The sequence below is a fragment of the Colletotrichum paranaense genome (assembly GCF_030867605.1).
Source record: "Colletotrichum paranaense strain IMI 384185 chromosome Unknown Scaffold_17.1, whole genome shotgun sequence".
Taxonomy (NCBI): Eukaryota; Fungi; Ascomycota; class Sordariomycetes; order Glomerellales; family Glomerellaceae; genus Colletotrichum; species Colletotrichum paranaense.
Genome location: NW_026848975.1, coordinates 438357 through 456013, shown reverse-complemented (window position 1 = coordinate 456013; position 17657 = coordinate 438357). Strand labels below are relative to the sequence as shown.

General features: G+C 54.2%; 5 protein-coding genes across 5 annotated transcripts; 3 read left to right on the top strand and 2 right to left on the bottom strand.

Moving 5' to 3' along the window:
- Positions 1-381: 381 nt before the first annotated feature.
- CPAR01_14966 (uncharacterized protein) lies at positions 382-1707 on the top strand (the record flags this gene model as incomplete). Its single annotated transcript, XM_060499216.1, has 1 exon — positions 382-1707. One exon carries the CDS (start codon positions 382-384, stop codon positions 1705-1707), a length of 1326 nt encoding a protein of 441 aa, XP_060342141.1.
- A 599-nt stretch (positions 1708-2306) lies between these two features.
- On the bottom strand, positions 2307-7001 carry CPAR01_14965 (transcription mediator subunit Med12; the record flags this gene model as incomplete). Its single annotated transcript, XM_060499215.1, has 2 exons — positions 2307-5739; positions 5791-7001. 2 exons carry the CDS (start codon positions 6999-7001, stop codon positions 2307-2309), a joined length of 4644 nt encoding a protein of 1547 aa, XP_060342140.1.
- Positions 7002-12613: 5612 nt separating this feature from the next.
- Positions 12614-13232, top strand: CPAR01_14964 (uncharacterized protein; the record flags this gene model as incomplete). The annotated part of the gene is made up of 4 exons (XM_060499214.1): positions 12614-12650; positions 12712-12823; positions 12967-13064; positions 13129-13232. 4 exons carry the CDS (start codon positions 12614-12616, stop codon positions 13230-13232), a joined length of 351 nt encoding a protein of 116 aa, XP_060342139.1.
- A 593-nt stretch (positions 13233-13825) lies between these two features.
- CPAR01_14963 (ATP adenylyltransferase) lies at positions 13826-15127 on the top strand (the record flags this gene model as incomplete). Its single annotated transcript, XM_060499213.1, has 2 exons — positions 13826-13945; positions 14153-15127. The coding sequence occupies 2 exons, from the start codon at positions 13826-13828 to the stop codon at positions 15125-15127; spliced, it is 1095 nt and encodes a 364-aa protein (XP_060342138.1).
- Positions 15128-15859: 732 nt separating this feature from the next.
- CPAR01_14962 (uncharacterized protein) lies at positions 15860-17203 on the bottom strand (the record flags this gene model as incomplete). The annotated part of the gene is made up of 1 exon (XM_060499212.1): positions 15860-17203. One exon carries the CDS (start codon positions 17201-17203, stop codon positions 15860-15862), a length of 1344 nt encoding a protein of 447 aa, XP_060342137.1.
- Between the last annotated feature and the right edge of the window lie 454 nt (positions 17204-17657).

Genomic DNA, 17657 nt, shown 5'->3' with positions numbered 1-17657 from the left:
AGCATATGTCATCGCGTATTCTTGGAACACCTCCCTTGTTGTTGACTGTTCATGGACAAAGACAGACTTCCATGTCTCCTTTTACCTCAAAAGCTATGGGCTTTCCTTATCCAACCTCATAATGGACCAGCCTTCCCGAGGGTAAACAGAACCTGCCCCGCTTCTATGTTCGCTGTGCAGCCCATCGGTTCTGTTTGTTCACTTTGACAAAGACCCCCATATGTCACACCAGCATTAAGGCGGTGAAGGGGGTAAAGGCTGCGCCGCTGCTAGATAACTACCGCAATGATAATCAACCTCGAATTCCCATAAACCTCAAAATGGCCCTCACTTCTCCCTCCTTCATCATTTCGACGCCACAGACTCGTACTGTCTTACACCATGGATCCTCGAAATCTCGCCCCTGACGACGTCATCCTCAACCACATCTTCCCCAACCAACCTCACATCTCCATAGGTAAGATCTTCGTACAAACCTGGGACAAATGCGTCTTCAAAGCCAGCATCCCAGATGACCGCGAGCAAAATGCCCGCGAGCCAGATGCCAGCGAGCCTCCTCCCTCGTATCTAGTCCGTCTGGAGGTCGTAGCCGGAGACGATGAAGCTACGCAATTTGCTACCGTCTCAGCCATGCAGCAGATTGCCTCGCTTGCCATTCATGAACTAATCCCAGAGACGTGTCAAATTGGTGTGGCCAACAATGCTAAAGGCAAACGAGTACATTTTAGTGTGACGGAGTTTGTCAAGGGGGAGACACTGGAAGAAGCCTGGGAGCAGATGAGTGAGGAAAATCAACGGTCCGTTGTGACTGCTCTGGTCGAAGCATTGAGAAAACTGCACTCTATTTGGATACGCGACTTCCTAGCCCGAATACAATACTTGGCCAAGAATGAGTTATTTCGAGCCTCAGGCCCCTCAGGAGAGCACATTCTTGGGGGAGCAGGGGTCATGGGCGGGCCGAGCACGGGATTCTTCGCTTCCAAGGACGGACCATCTTTTCTCGGCGCCGTTGCCAAGAGGTGGGAGCTGAGTGGGAGACCCTTTCACACCATGGCCACCACAGAGTCTGGTAATTTAGTCGTACAGTCGGAATACTCAGACCTCGGCTTCGTGAAAGTTGGGAAGAGCAGCATGGAAGAGTGGTATCGCGAGGCCGTCCTCTGCCACAACGACCTCAACCCCCGCAACATCATCGTCAGCAGACCGTCCGACTCCGACTCTGCCTCTACCTGTCACAACGAAGCATCCGATTACCAGCTCTCCGCCATCATAGACTGGGAACTCTCCGGCTTCTACCCCCCATCCTACGAGCTCAGCCTCCAAGATACCTACCTCAGCGGGGCCAACCGCCAATTCTCCTTCTACTCGCTCCTCAAAAACCAAATGAAGGAAATAGTGCCCCGTTCTCCGTCCCAAATCTCCCTGCTGCAGGCCATGCAACTTCTCTTCGAATCCAGACAGAGGCGACTGAGGGAAGGCAACAACATCCCGGCCATTATCCGCGAGAGATTCATACAGAGATTGCAGTTGCGGCGGGATGAGGATCCGTATCTTGGCTGGGTACCTAAAGATCATGAAGCAGCCCGGCTTGTGCTTTCATTTGCCGATGTTCTGAATATAGAACGCGATGTTGTTGCTGAGAGGGAGGCAAGGAGGGAGGCGAAGGCAGCTAGCCGGCTGCAGGTTGGAACTGGGAGTGATTCGTAGGTCAAATGGTACATTTTATGTCTATACCATAAGAAAGACTTGAATCCGAGATTGTGGTGTCTAAAACCTTCCTTGAGATGCGTCAAGGTTTTGCTTGATGTTCTCGTGCCTGTGCTTGGTCGTTCGTGGATGCTATATCAATTAGCCCCGGGGTTTAGTACATATAATCCCTAGGTTAACTTTTAAGCACCATGACTTTGTCACAAGCAAGTCACAATCTCACACAATCTGCAACGAACAAAGCTGTCATAAACACATTTAAATAGTAATGTTGTTGTCATGATGATGAAAAAGGAAACCCCCCCCTAATGCCCGCCTCACTAGTACAATCATGTCGACCCCCTCCATCCCTCTCCTTCAATCTTTCCAAGCCAGCCGACGCCGACCGACTATTGACTTTCCATCCTGGTATCAAAAAAAAAGGATCTTTTCTCGTTGCTCCCCCCTCGCCTGCCTGATTCTACAATCCCGATCTGGACCAGTAATGGTATCTATGAATGAACACCTCGCCTCTCTTCCGACGTATGCATGACAGTAATGAAATGTTTGTGTGTATGTGTGTGTGTGTGTGTGTATCCCCAACGCTTCCTCCAATTTGTTTACTGAATCTTGATCGCCTCAAATAACGTGAGACTGAGAGCCGTGTCGTTCTCTCCAACGTTGGGAGTGGGCTCGCTGAGCATCTCCCATTTGCGGTAGATGAACGGCGTTAATTTATCGGTGCCTTGCATCGAGATCGGCATCTTGATTCTCTGCGGCCCGTTTGGTTGTGTAGTAGATTGCTGTCTATGAGCAAGCACGAATTGCTCCGTCGTTGGAGGCATGTGACTAAATAGGTATCGGAGACGGGCATCTGAGGATGCTGGGTTCTGCATGGTGCCGCCTGTAAGCAAGACTCGTACACACTGCAGGCGTATGTCGTCTGGCAAAGTATCGACTAGTAGTAGGGCCAGATCGAAAACCTGCTGGCTGAGCGGTCGGCCATTTTGAGCGTCCTGGAATGCTAGATTGTCCAATTCGAGAGTAAGACCAGACAGAACAATCAGGATTCTCGCTCGAATCTCGAAAACAGCAGCATTGGCGGGCGGCTTCATGTTGTTGGCGGCCTGGGGTTGAGTCGCTACCGGCGCAGGTTCGTTTGCAGTCGTGTGGAGCGTGATGAACCGCAACAAGGCGGGAAGCCAGTAGCGGATGATTGAGGCGCGCAGGTCTCTCTTGTTGATGTCGTCGGTTGCCAGGACTTCCCACAGCTCTGCAAGCTTCTCAACCATGCCCGAAGTGAGCTGTGATGTTCGGACAGGCGGACGACCTCTCAGGATCGCCTCGACTACTGAAAGCAGACTTCCTGCGAGCTGAGTGCTTTCCTGAGAAAGAGGATCCGCAGCAGGTGGGTTCTTGTTTGACGGGAAGAGACCCAGGAAACGCAGATGAGCCTGCTTCTTAAGATGCTCCGTTATGTCCTCGCTCAGGTAGGGTAGCATGCTAGTCCACATGACGTTGTTGGCTGACACAGCGCGGTCCATCGCCCTCGAAAACATGTCGAACTGCGTGAGAGCCTGTTCCCCTCCTCCCGGGCTTGTCGTGCTATCCGCCGCGAGGCCAACCGAAAGCTTGAGCTGGCAGAATGGGAGAGTAAACTCGTTTGCCAATTCCAAAACCGTCTCAAACGTCAGTGGTGAATCATCGCCAGCATCCGGTAGTAGGAGTTTGGTCGTAACCTGTGCAAACAGACTTGTCAATGCAGTTTCTGGGTTCTTGATACCCAGCGCTTGAACCACCGATGGAGGATCCCGCAGAACCAAGAACTTGAGCAGTTGCAGTGCTGTGTCCTTAATTTCGGGGTTTGCGAGTGGCAGCATCGAAGATTCGACGACTCCCTGCAGCCTCGAGAACTCGACGAGAGCATTCCTCACAAGATAGACCATATCCTTGTGGTTTTGACGTGGCGCCACTCGTTGCTGGATATAGAATCGGTAGGTCTCTTCGGGTGTTAATGCGGTCTTGGCGGGAAGGGGCATCGTTGTCAGAGAGAGGACTTCCTGCATGTACGTCGTGGTGCTGTTAGGTGGCATCGAGGGGTTCAGCCCGATCCTCCCTGCCTCGACGGATGTCGTGGTAAGAATAATGGGCAAGGTCAGACAGCCCATGCTGATGAGAAGGGGGTAGATATTTTCCAGCGCAGGGCGAGTCTTCAACGCGCTGATGTGATGGACCCAGTCAGTCATGCGCACATCAAAGTGCTGAGCGTCGAAAATGCGCAGCCTCCCGAGAAGTGCGCTATAAGCACGCTGTCTGTCAGCTGACTTTAACCAGCAAGATTCCAACCGTCCGACCACGGTCTGGAAAAGTCGGTCCATGGTAGGCCGATCGACGCTGGTCCCGCTCGTCAAAAGCTTCTCGATCTCTTCGTGTAGTTCGCCCTCGGCATCCTGTAGCTGTGCCGTCATGTTATCAGATACGGGCGAGCATGCGTCGATAGGGTTATTGCGATCGCATTGGTGGAGCTGCTGACGCAAGTAGACAGCAGTATTCGTGTAACCGGGTATCATGGTCGAAAGATTTGCCAGAGACGCCAAGAGAGGTCGGGCAGCAGGTCCTTGTTCGTCGCTAACCGCTTTCAACCTTTCCATCAGCGCATCGAACAGTTCCTTGGCCACGCCCAGTGCTGAGAAAATCGGTAGGTGGACGTTGAAAGTATCGGCGCAGGAGGCAAGAATCTCGGGATTCGAAGCTCTCGACACCACCTTGACAACTTCGACGAGAACCGAGTAGTCGGAGGCCGCTTCAAGAACAGCACGAGCGAAGTTGAACATAGCCGGGGAGACCTGGGGGCCGTTCTTCGTCATAATTATTTCCTTGGTGAATATTTGCAGAAGCCTAGCTCCGACCTCGGTTTGCAATGCTCGGTTGCTGTTGATAATCAGCCTGCAGAGCTTTCCGACTGGTACGGGCTTCCGCTGGAGCATCGGATCTCCAGGCGGAAGAGGAAGTCCCATAACATGCTGAATGCATTTGAGAGCTGTGTTAATATCCTGGGCTTCGTCGTTGACGTCGTAGGATGCTCGTCGTAGGAGGCTTGCTCGTGTGGCTTGGGCAGAAGAGTTAAGGGCGTGGAGAGGGAGGTCGACAAGCAGCCTTGTAGCACAAGATCCATCTGCCTCAGTATCGGCCGGTTCTCTCAGTCCGCCTCGGGCAATGAGCCAGAATATGTATCCCTGAAGTTGGAAGTCCCCTGATCGTACGATTTCTGACACCAGCTGGTGGAAAACTTTCTTTGATCTTGTCTCGGTTGGTGGGTTTGCACTAAGAAACTCGAGAATCGCCGTCGTCACATCCACTCCAGCAGCCGCCCAAGCTCGAAGAAGACTGGCAGTGATGTACACCTTTGTGTTGCCTGGTCGGTGAGGCGAGGTGCACCACTCCAATAATGTGCGAACTATCATTCCCTTGTCTTCACTAACAGCCCAGCACTGCGTAGCCAAGTCGGGGCTGTACAAAGACATGAATGAGGTGTCGAGATGCTTGACCAGTATTTGTCGGTTTGCCGGCTGGGAGTTGCTGGCTGATGCAACTAGCTGCTCGTTTCTGACATTGATCCACTTGAATGCGTTTTGGGCAAAGTCGTTATCGATCGGAATAGATGCGAGCAGAGCGTCTCTGTACTTGAACCAAGTCGCAGGAGACACGAAGTTGTCCGAGTAGGCGGACAATAGGGGTGTCAGTAGAGACGTCAACCTCGTAGAGAGTTGGGTGAGGATATCGCGGTCGGGATCGTTATAAATCTGAACAGTTAGTTGCGAACTCCCTGTGGGTCTGAGCTGGCGTACCGTGTTGAGATGGCTGAGCAACGCATTCACCAATCGTCGGCCATATCTTCTTAAACGAAGCAAGTCTTTCCAGTAAATCTGTGTTGTGAGAATCCACATTGGCAACTTTGATTGTGTCGAGTTCTCCAACCCGGATACAAGCCAATCCATGTAGTGGTCACGGTCGAGTAGCTGTTCCGCATAGAGGTGTGTCGCAAGTCGGATGCTATATCAAGGTTAGCTCGCACACATGAAGCATCGCATGACGTAGACTTACGCATATTGAACTTTGGTTTTCCAGTCGTTGTCCCCAAAGGCCGCCGAGACTCCTTCCACAAATTGCTCCACGAAAACCGTCCAGTCTCTGAGCCACTTTGCCTCGCCACCGAGCACAAAGGGTCCAGGGCCGTTTCCCTTTCTCTTAAAGGCTCGGATCTCATTGGCGCCAACGCACTTGACCAACCAGACTGCTCTTTCTGTCGGCACGTTCTTATTGAGGCAGTGGTCTAGAAGCACTTTGCCTCTGATACCGTGGGGAATCGTTCGGCTCAGTCGGCGCAACGATATCGATGGGTTCGCCAAGTCCCTCAGCCACATTTCTCGCTTCGTATCGGTCAGGGTAACGCGCGGCGGCGGCTTGAAGGTCGAGGGCGACGAGATCTGGCCATTAAGCTTTCTCTGGTTTAGCACTCCGATAAAGATGTTGGACAACAAGTTCAGCCCGCTCTTATGCTTGAGGGCGGGAAACAGTGCAGCCTTGGCAGATTGTGTCTCGACCGAGGCCTGCGGTTGTTTATCATAGTATCCATTCTTGATGATCGATTCGGTATATTGGTCTTCGGGGTGGTTTCCGGTCCACGGGAAGAAGTCGGCGTGCCCCATATCCGGGATATCTCGCGCGCCACTACTCGAACCTCCAAAGCCTGGTTTGGCTGCGGCGTCGGGCCTCGGTTTGCTAAACGGCGCATATCGGGGGGCGATGCTTGGGGTCTCGATGTGGTACGGTTTCGGTCGGCCATCCTTCTTGATTGCCATGACAGGCGCCGGCGCATCTTTGGCGGCGGCGGGTACGACGAATCGCGGACGGCGTTTCGGCATGGGCATCGGGGGGTTATCTGCGTCGACGGGCTGACCCTTGGCCGAGGCCGGCGAGCTCATATCGGTAAGGTTTGAGGTTTCGTTCTTGGGCATAAGGCGGGAAGGCGTGAGGGTCTTTGGGGACTCGCTGACGCCGTGCTGGGCAAGCATGGCCTCGTTGGACAACTCCAGCTTGAGGCGAGAGCCTCCCCTCCGCGGTAACGTGCCATATCTGTTCTGTGCGACGGCGGCGTCGTTGGCATCGCCAGTCAGGTCGATGAGGTTATCCTTTCGAACAGGCGACTGGGGCAAATACTGGGCGGACAGGGAACGCTGTTGGGTTGGCCGTTGGACCGACAAGCCCGAGCTGCTCAGTGTTCGCTGCTGGGGCGGTCGCGGCTGGACGCCCATTGGGGTCCTTGAGGTCATCGCAGGCGGAAATTCCGAGGCGACATTGCTGATTTCTCAAGATATGATCGGGTGTGTTGGATGTAGTGAGGAGGCGACTAGGTCGAAGCGCCGAGGCTGCGATGCCGAGTGCCAACAGTTTGACGATGTTGAAGTGATGTTGGATGGAAGGGGGGGAGGAGGAATAATCGGTCGACGGATTGATGTCGGGGATCTGACGGCGTCAGCCGCGCTATCTGTGCAGCGGTCGGGGGTGCAAGAGCGGTTTGCGGATTGGGACTGGATTAGCAGGCCACTGGTAGGGTGGGTGCATGCAGCGGTGGAGTGTGCAGGGCCCTGGTGCGGTACCGTACGGTACAGCGGCGGCGGATTTGCAAAGTGCGCGTGGGATCTTTCGTACGGCTGGCTATTACCACGGATACAGAGACGGGGGCGCAGTATCTCCGAAGGTTCCCGCGTATGCCAGGTTCGCTGTTGTCGGATGACTCGCGACGGCCCGCTGGAAATCCTGCTGGTTGCTGACACTGTTGAAATTGAAAGAGCCTATGTTGTTGTTGTTGTGTTGAAGCCGTTGATTATGAGTGTCAAGACAAGGGGACAAGTCGTATGATGAGCGATGAGTTGCAGAGAGCTAACGTCAAGATCAGGTAACATGAACAAAGCTAGGAGGCGGGGAGCGGAGAAAATCGTAGCCCAGGTATGAGAAAGAGTCTTGTTCCCAAACGAGTCAACGAATGGGGGAGATTGAGCTTCAAAAGGCAGAGAGAGGGAAAGGAAAACAGAGAGAGGGCGCCTGAGAAGGTGTTTGAAAGTGACAGGCAGAGTTGCCGTGGGTTGGGGTTTACAATGCAGCCAGAGCGCAGCGCAGCGCACTCCGTAGGTACTAGGTGGTGCAGGAGACCATTAGACGGACGGCAAAGATGGCTCGGGGTTATAGTGTGCCTTGGCTCAGCTCAGCCTAGGACTGGGTATCTAGTCACGCAGCACATAAGGACCCGACGAATTCAATTCGACCGAATTCAGGCTAGGAACGGGGAATGGGAATGGTAACTGAAAATGGGAAAGGCAACCAGAGGCAACCTGACAAACACCCTGTGCGGGTGCTGGTGCTGGTGGACGGAACGGAAAGCGGAGGGTGTGGCGTGTGATACGGGATGAGATGGTACGGGAAGGGGGGTGTGAGCTGAGGAGGGGGATTTGAATGAGTAAGTGAGTGAAAGTGAGAGGTGAGAGTGAGAGGGACAGCGGAGTGAGTGAAAAGAAGGTGTGTGTGTGAGAGTGAGTGGGCGTCCAGGGGACAGCAGCTAAATTGCTTTTAGTCGTGGGGCGGGGAGCCGATGGGATCTGCGGTTCCAGGGAGCGGGAGTTTTTCTCTCAGTATGTTGCTTGGAGCCTTGGAACCAGCAAGGCGACTTTGGGGGGGGGGGTGGGCTGGTTGGATTAAGCGCCTCATTCACACGCTGTGCTCTGTAGGTAGTCCAATCCCATACGGCTTATAGTGTGTGTAAGATTTGTTGAATTGGGACCTTTTCCGAGATGGATGAGTTCGAGTTCACGGACATGACCAGGTCGATGAGTTGCGCCGACTTGCGGGAAGCTCCCGAATGCGCAGGGGCTGTTTAATCTTTCTACACACTCTTTCTGTGTCGGTACGTAAACTACACAGTACTGGGTAATTAAAACATTGTCTCTGTGGTGTGCATGTTCCAATTCGGATGCCGACCCGAGTTCACCAAGCATTACCTATTAACTAGGAACATCTGTATTTAGGACAGAGTTTACACCCACTTCCCAGACCACACGATGCAGACATGGACCAAACAGCAACGTCCCGTTCTTGGCTAAGGAAAAAGAACAGTTTGGTGTTTCGGCATAAAGCAGGCGGATACGGGGCAGGCTTTAAGGCGGCGGCGGCAATAGGGGGAAAAAACCAGCGGTAAAAGATGAGGCTGGGAACCTCATTTGCTACAGCAACACAATACTCAAGTAATAGGCAGATTCAGCTTGTTCATTTGCCTACCTGCAGACCGTAACCTGAGACTGGTCGTATGATGAACAATTGGTAACGATGCGATGTAATGAACTAGGAATGGAAATCGGAAGCTTCCTGTCAACAAATTATCGACGACAACCAGGCCAAGCTGGCGCCTTGGCTTGAATAGGTTAGGCCGATTCTTCGATCAGCTGGGGGAAAAGAACACACACCTCCCCCCCTTTCTGTCTCTTTTCCTCTCTCTCCTCTCAGTCCCCTGATGCCAATGGAACCTCCAAAATCCGTCAGTCCAAGGACAACCCCCGTCCGCCGCCATGGGGCCCAGTCTGTCTCATTGGTTTGTTCAGCCAATGTCTTACAGCTGATTCGCCCACTCCCGCCTCCAAGTGACCTTCGCCCCGGTCTTGTTTCCTTTCTGGCTTGTCCAGTTCTAAAAGTCGTTCCTTGTCAGTCACTCAGTGTATCCATATGGGCTCTTTGGAGTGCTGAGATGTAAGACAATGATGGATTACAGATGCTTATCGCCATTATCAATATCATCATCATCGTAAGCCCCCTTTTGCCTTTTTCCCAAGCTCCGTATCAGACTTGCATCCTCGCGTATAAACTTTGGCAGTCATCAAAATAACCCGAAGCATGCTAAAATAGACAAGTGTCAGTTCACAGTCGATGCTGACAAGGACCGGGCCACCGCTTAGTAAAGACACTTGCACTCTCCTAGACTCTTCCTACCTGTACGGATACTCTGGACTCTGGAGGTACCTGGAGTGGGCAGCACACTGGAAACTCCGACAGGCTAGGGAACCCAAACGCCCGGGTGTCCCCTTCGCCCAGGTCTAAATCTTGCTTCCTTCGGTGTTCCGTACCGCTGGAATGGCAGAGCCCATCGACGCATCACCAGACGGAAGGGCGGAGAGAGGAAGCCGGAATAGGCTGTTGGGATGTTGTTAGCCGCAGTCGGTCCAAGATCCCAAGACGACTACAGCTGCTCCTATCGCCCGGCCTGGCCTTCTGCCGCTCTCTTAACCCGTCCAATCGCACCAAACGCCCCTTCCGTGGGTAGTTTGTCAGTTCTTAGTATCTATCGAATACACCTGGGCAGTTGTCGCTTTCGCAGAGCGGCAGGTTGGCAAGTGTTCGTCTCCGTAACTAGCTGCCACTTGCATCTTAGCTACCACTTTCGGGTGCTTTACTTCAACGCCACCATCCAACCCAAAATCGACAGGACGACGCATCATCGCCATTATCGACACATTCGCTTCGAGCGACGCCTGTCTTGCCTGCCCTTTTCTCTCTTGGATCTGATTTGTCTACGACCCCGTGTGTTTTGTCTCATCCCTTCCCCCTCCCTCTCTCCCACCGTCCCACCGTCCCATCAGCCCGCTCTCCCGACTCCCGAACAGGTGGCGAGGGACAAGAAGAACAGGCCCAACTCTGCAAAATTGGTAGACGATCTGAGCGAGCGGCACTGCTTTCCGCAGAGAATGGCCACCAGATTCACAGCACCCACCATCCCCGTTTGACACAAAAAACCGGCCCTAACTCTTCCCGCGTTTCGTCCATACTCTCCGGTCTCGCGGGACACCTGTCTCTGGCTCTCATTATCCCCGGGACCTTTTCAACCACTGGCTCTTCCACTGAAGGAGGGGGGCTATAGTACCCTTCGGCTTATATCGAACAGCATCCCGGTCGACTATCCCAACTCTCCTTGGGGCCCTGGGGTAGACTCCTTCTCCAGGCCCTGGGAAAGTTTGTCTTCGGCCGGCGAACCAAAACGTGCCAAACCACGCCCGCCGGTCTTACTACACCAGACCAGGCACCGGGCCGTCGTGGCACCGCGGCTGCTTGGTTTGCGTCGCCCACGCGCTGTCCATGTCTTTGATGGCTGAATCGCCGCCAGGTGTCACGCAATCTGCCATCATGCTGCATGCGATCCGCCGCTGCAAATCAGGTGGTACCTGGCGGGGTGGCCACTGAGAAGCCGCCGAACACCTGCCATAAACACAAGAAAACACACGATGGTATCGGCCATCTTCTTTCAGCTGACACAACCTGCTCCCGTATGACCGCGGTCACCAACTTTCGAGAAATTTTTTTCATGAGGTATGCGCAATCATAGGTAGTCGGGCCACCGTGCCTGACTTGCTTCGGGCTCTGCTGGTGCTGAGTGGGTTTTTGCTCGTCAAACAGACCCATCAACTATGCCAGCTGGAGGCCTTTCGTTGGCTTTTATTCCGTGTTCCACCACTCTACCAGACTCCTCTCCAGCGGCATCCACGTTTCGCAGAGCCCAACTGGAGTTATCCGGCTCTTATTCGCCAAACGACATCTATAATGTTAGGCTCCGTGTCGCTGCGACCAAAGCCCGCGTCTGGAGGGCTATTTGGACAAGCACAGGCCACGATGGTAGGTATAGCAGCAGTGTTAGCACACCGCATCTCCAGACTCCAAGGCCGCTTCCCCGACAATGCCCAGCCCAGAGCCCCAGAAGATGTCGAAAACCTTCTTTCGAAGGTTCCAAGCGAACTCCAAAAAAGGGCCACCAGGGCCCTCCTTTCCTTCTCCTGCAGGCCCCGTGTGGGGGAATATAGCTGTGCCTGCAAGGGCAGACGGCCGCGGCCTAGCTGTTATCTCGTGCTCGTCTTGCTGCAGAGGGGCCCGCATACGGGCGATACTTTCCGCGCCAGATAACGGAGAAGGGGATTTCGTAAGGGTGCCGTGCAGGCGCGCAAAACAAAATGCTCCGGCAAAGCTCCATGCTGCGAATGATTACCACGGCCACGGAGAAGACGCCGGAGTAATATGCAGCTGTTCTGCCCTTCTCCTTTCTTTTGGACCCTCCATAGGCCGCATCTTCCGAGGCCCCGCAAACTTCAACACCCAGAGTATCCAGTGGTCCACGTCCCAGAGTCAGACATTTCGGGATCCTGTCATATCTCCCCCTACAGAGCGTTGGCACACGTAGACAATGTCCAGCGGAGGTTATCCGTTGCAGTCTGTAAACTTGGCTCTCCAATTCCCGGACACACTCATGAAGTCGAATTCGGCAGCGGAACGAACACCTTCGCAAGGTTAAGCCCGTCGGCGGGAGCGTCCTCCCACCTTCGCACTGGGCAGACGGCGATCCCCATCTTTTAGTATCAGGTTTCTGGAAATCCCGGGCACGCAAAGTGTGAGCCTGTTCGTTATCGGAATCCGCGTCCCTCGGAATCTCTGCAACTTTTGCTTCCCACTGTCAGATCGGTTCGTGGGGCGGCGGCGTTCGGAGGGGCCGCTTGACGGCTCGCGCGACAAGATACACACCCCTAGGCACCTTCCGGGAGAGAAGAGTGGGGGGCGTGGATATAGCAGAAAACGTGTCATCGGCTGAGTGTGTGCAAGCGGGGCGGGGCAATCGGCCAGCCTATCCCTTCCCTTTTCCTTCTGTCCTTCCCCAGCTCTTTGGGGTCGCGTGTGTTACTGCCTGAAGACTTAGGCGCCACTTTTCTGTTAGAGTGCGGCCCTGTCACTTGAGGTGAGAGCTTCATTCGCGCATCCAGGACCGTGGTATCTATCGAACCCCCTCCGCTATAGCTCTCTGCCTTCCACGTACAGCACATCCAATTCAACCAGAGCTCTCACAATGGCGTCCAAGCGGGATATGCGTCGGCCGGACCTGAGTATGTTTTGCACCACTCCTATCCTGTCGCGAATGTCTGCTAACCTTTTTCTCCCGCGCAGTCGTCCCCTATCAGGAGCCCAAGGCCAAGGGCGATTCCACCGAGCTCTCCTCGACGCTGTCTTCTACCCTGCCAATGGCTGCGATGCTTACGCGCAACAAGTTTATCGGATGGTATGGCGCATTTTCTGTTCACCCTCAGCGAGACGAATAGCATTGCTGGCACTGCACCGAGCTGTGGCGGCCAAGCAACCATAGCACAGGGGTCTACATGAGCTTTGGTCGAAGATCAGACTTACTGACAGGCTATGAAATAGGGCTTCCGTCGTCTTCAGCATTCAGACTTGGCTTGGTGAGAGCGAGGAGACGAAGAAGAGCTCCGCGACGCCGGGATACTTCTCCGTGGGCATGTCAGGTATGTATTAACCCGACCCCTTGGTCGCATTTTCATGAGCCTGTTCACTGACGATATATGACAGTTATGGCTCTTGCCGTCAGCTACCTTCCCCTCTTCCTCCCTCCTCCCGCCCAACGAGGCGCCGCGACTGGCACCGGTCCCGCTGCCCCCGTTCCTCCTGCGTAGATACGATTGCCCATATAACGAGGGACGGGGTCGACGGTGGTGTAGAGTGCGGGTGTATCTGGCATCATAAGCCGTTCCCAGTATGAGACGAGGTACAGGCAGTGTCTACCTAAGGGGAGGCATATTGACGAGTCGATGATGGCGTCAGGGGGGGATCAAGCGTGGTGGAAAATTGTAGTATAATACCTCTTTTGGAGACAAAACGTAGAAGCGGGCGCGAGAGGAACGTCACGCGGTTGATACTCTAAAATCTTAATAGCATCAAGTTCAACTATGACTTTTCGCAAACATCATGCAGGAAACTATTCTGGGAGTTCAGAAACTAGGATTGAACGTTGTCGCGTTGTGCAATTATCGATGCAAGGGGGTACTTTCTGATGTCGTCATATGCAGCTGGCCAATAACCGGCTTTCATTCCGACTGCCACTCCTGCGACTTTCAACATGTCGATTCGTCTACGGAGTACAACAACTCCTCTCATATTAACATTCCGTTAATACTTCACTCCAATTTATAATTCGGCATTTATCTTCTAGTTGCCGCTTTTGAATCATCTCCAAGCGTGGGAACTCATCAGAGCAGGGAGAAGCGCAATGGCTTCTCCGATAACCGAGGCCTCGGTCCTCGCTGCCTTTGATGAAAAGGTTCGGGACGGGATTGTGATGTACGCGGAGGACATGGAGAAGATTTATCATGAGGATGGAGGTTTCAAGGTCAGTTCTTTTCTCTTTTTTTTCTTCACCGGATTTCATCCTTGTAGTTGTGGTATGAATAACGGGCGTATCCGTACGTTCCCATCTTGCTTTTTACTTGACGAGAAAATTGAGACAGATGGTGATAAGGGGCAGAGAAAGGGATAGTAAAGGGCTTTAAAACCAAGGGAATCGCAGGGAATCACAGAAGCTGACAATACCGTCTAGTTTGAGTTCCGCTTAACGGCTGCGTTGAAGAGCAAGCCCGCCGCGGTAGAAGACAACGCGGAGCTAGACGAAGCAGATGACAATGGCCCTCCGTCTCAGACAAACGCAAGCGCAACCTCGCACGCCAACACTCATACCCAAGACGATGGCAAACACAGGAACAACAAGATCACCCTCGATGAGGAAGGAAACCTTCCCGGAGGTGACATCAGCATCGCGGGGTTCGAGCTCACGACCGTCGGCGGCGGCGGGGATGAAGAGGCTACGCATGTGCTGGCGTTCAACAAGTTCTGCGCGTACAGACCGCATCTTCTCCTCTTGACTGCCGATGGGAGGAGAAGGCAGTTCGAGGGGTTGGATGGGCGGGATCTAGGGGCTGCTGTTCAGGTTTTGGGAGGGTTGAATTCGGGGTGGGGAGGTGATGCTGATGCTGGTGCTGATGGTGAGGAAGAGAAGAGACGAGAGTACTTGGTCATCTTCAACTGTGGTAAGGAGGGCGGGTGTAGTCGGTTGCACAAGCATATGCAGGTTATCCCTGCGCCGGGAGCGATTCCCATGTGGCCTGACCTCGTCGACGCCGGGTCCGGGACAGGGGCGGAAGCGGTCGGTGACGGGAAGCAAGAGCCGCCGTTCCGGTACTTCGTCCACCGCTTTAGCGGCACATCACCACCCTCGACAAAGGACCTCACGGCGAAATACAGAGACATGCTCCGCCAGGCGACGGAGCTGATTCCCGGCCGGGAGAAGGTTGTCGAGGAGGACGGGGACGGGAGGGCCGTGGCGGTGCCGCATAATGTTATTCTCGGACGGCGGTGGATTGTTGTGGTTCCGAGGGTGAGGGCGGGTGTTGACGGGGCGGATGTGAATGCTGTTGGTATGCTTGGTGTCGTGTGGGCTTCGAGGCCGGAGACGGTGGGGAAGTGGAGGGAGCTGGGGGCGAGGAGGGTGCTTGGAGAGGTTGGCGTTGGGAGGTAAGTGATGGGTTGTTTTGGGAGTTTAGCAGAGGTTTGATAGGCTTGAAAGATGGGCTTTAGAGACTGTGGGTTGTGATGGAGTGATGTGGTGTAGACGGATTGGTAAAGATGTAGATGTGGAACAGAATGAAGCAGGCGATGAAAGCCAGCAGCATATAGACGATTCGAGGCTTCATTTCATCAAGATCCCCCATTCATCTCGTGTTAATGCTAACTAACCCCTTTTCTGCAGACCTTGGTTCTTGCTGGGTTGTGAAGGACATCATGTGGGCCTATACCGGTCCAAAGCCATCACTATCAGCTTTTGTCTACATCACAGTCTATGTTAAGTACCAAACTTGCTATTGAATGAGGCCAAACAATAAAGTTTTGAGTTCGCGGGGAATTCCACTTTGGCAACTTCCAAGTGGCTAGTAAAGCCATTCAGGCCTTCCATCTAGCGGGAACCCTTAACCACAAAGGGCGAACTTTTTCGACGCCACCCTGGCTCCTAAGCACCTTGCACCGGATTACTTCCATATTCCCTCCTCAATAAGCTGATTTAGATATCGCCTTCATTACCTTTCCATGCAAGTCTCAAGCAGCAGCGCTTTCATTGCCTCTCAGGTCTCCTTCTCCCAAACCCTCCCAGGAGGTAGCCACCTCAATAATCATTCGCAGTAGACCCATACAAATGCTCCCCCGTCTCAAGAACTTCAACTTCATCGCCAACATGGACATACAGCCCCTTCCCTTACCTCCTAGCCTCGTCCAGACCATCGTCCTCGGGCACGCAATGCATCCCGAGGTACCCCAACGCCTTAGGATTCCCCGTCTCAGGGGTACGGTGCTCAATTAGCGTCGTACTGGGCTGCGGCTTCCCCTTCTTCTTCTCAGCGGACGCAGGGTTCTCCGTGTCAAAGGTTGCCGTAGCGAGGTTGACGTTTGGCATCGTACAGCGGGACGTTCTACAGACGACGGAGAGCTTTGGTGAGACGTCCGCCCGCGGCTTTCTGTTATCTGAGAGGTCTCCCTTGGGGATGATGCGGTATCGCTTCCACGTCTCTTCCACGTACGCTGGCGCTCCCGTGACCCATAGATTCGCGCGGAAGCGGAGGGCGTCAAGCGGTCTGTTCTCCGGCGGTAGCAGCGCTGATACGGCGTGGACGGAGGATAAGCTGTTGAGGTTGACGGGCTGCTGGTCAGTGTATCCGTGGACGGCGGGCGAGCCGATGTAGCTCACGGGCGCGAGGTTGAGGGTCGTCCGCGTCAAGGTCTCGGGCGTGCAGCGCGTGAGCGTCAGGCCGCGGTTCGGCGGGATGGCGAGGAATTTCTTCAGTTTCGGCAGGAGGGTCGTGGCGACGGAGGGGATGCGGGACATGTCTAGCCCGGAGGCATCGCGGGCGTGGATGCCAAAGGTTTTAAGGCCAATGTTGTATTCGTCTACGAGGGTTGAAGGGGGGTTCAGGGGCACGATGAAGGAGATTTGGGGTGTTGCGGAGGGGTTGAAGGGGTTTGAGAGGAAGGTCTCGATGCGTTGGGTCCAGGTTGGGGGGTCTGGGTCTGAGAAGGTTACGAGGACGCAGCCGCCGGCTTGGACTAGGGGGTCTCGCTGGTCGCTGTTCTTCCGAGGGAGGTAGATTTCTGTCTGGATGTGGCACATATTTGGCTTCGTGCGCTGGCTGATGAGTTTCCAGGAGACGGCGCCCGTTTCCGGGTCCGGCGTCTCGGCTGCGAGGGCGAAGCATCTGTCGTAGGCGAAGCCTGTCTTTGTGAGGAGGGCTCTGTCTACTTCGACGAAGCCGCAGGATTTGATCGGGTGGATGTAGATTGACTTGATGCGGATCGGCCCCTGGTTGCTCGATGGTGTGTCTTCCGGTAATGCATATTTGGAGTCGAATTGGTCTGCCATGTGGCTCTTATTGGCCGGGACACCTACGGACTCCAGGTTCCGGAGCTTCCTGCGCGTGGATGCGGCATCGCCATTGTGGAGGATGAAGGCTAGGGTGAGGGTAACGGGGAGGAGGAGGGCGATGAGAGCGTAGACGATGGTCGAGGCCCGGAGGTGTTGGAGAGAGCCCACGATCTGGAGGAGCATCGTCTCGAGTTTCCTTCCCTGGTGTGACCCTGGCGGGAGATTCGTGTGGGTTGACGGCTTGTCTTCTAAAGGTAAGATCTAGCGTTCATTCCGAGTCTCGGAGTCATTTGGAGGTGGGAGATGTGACGTTTAAACTGCCTTTCGGGCCGCCCCACTTGTGGGGTCCCCTGTTTTCCCGCGATTGCGACACCGGTCGTTGAGCCGGAGCCGATGCCGACGCCGGTCCCACATAGGCGTAAGTTACCTTTTTAAGAAAACGTGGAAGAGGAAGACGACAGGTCATTGGCTGGTGCCCATATTCTTTTGTCAAGGAAACAAAGAAGTGGCCGGGTTGAAGACGCTGTTCTTGAAATTTTAAATTTTTTCTCTTTCCCGTAGAGGTCTAGCCCGCTCTCTTCTCGGATGTCAGTTGCAGGGCGCGCTTTGCGTGGAGTGCATATGTAGAAATATGTAG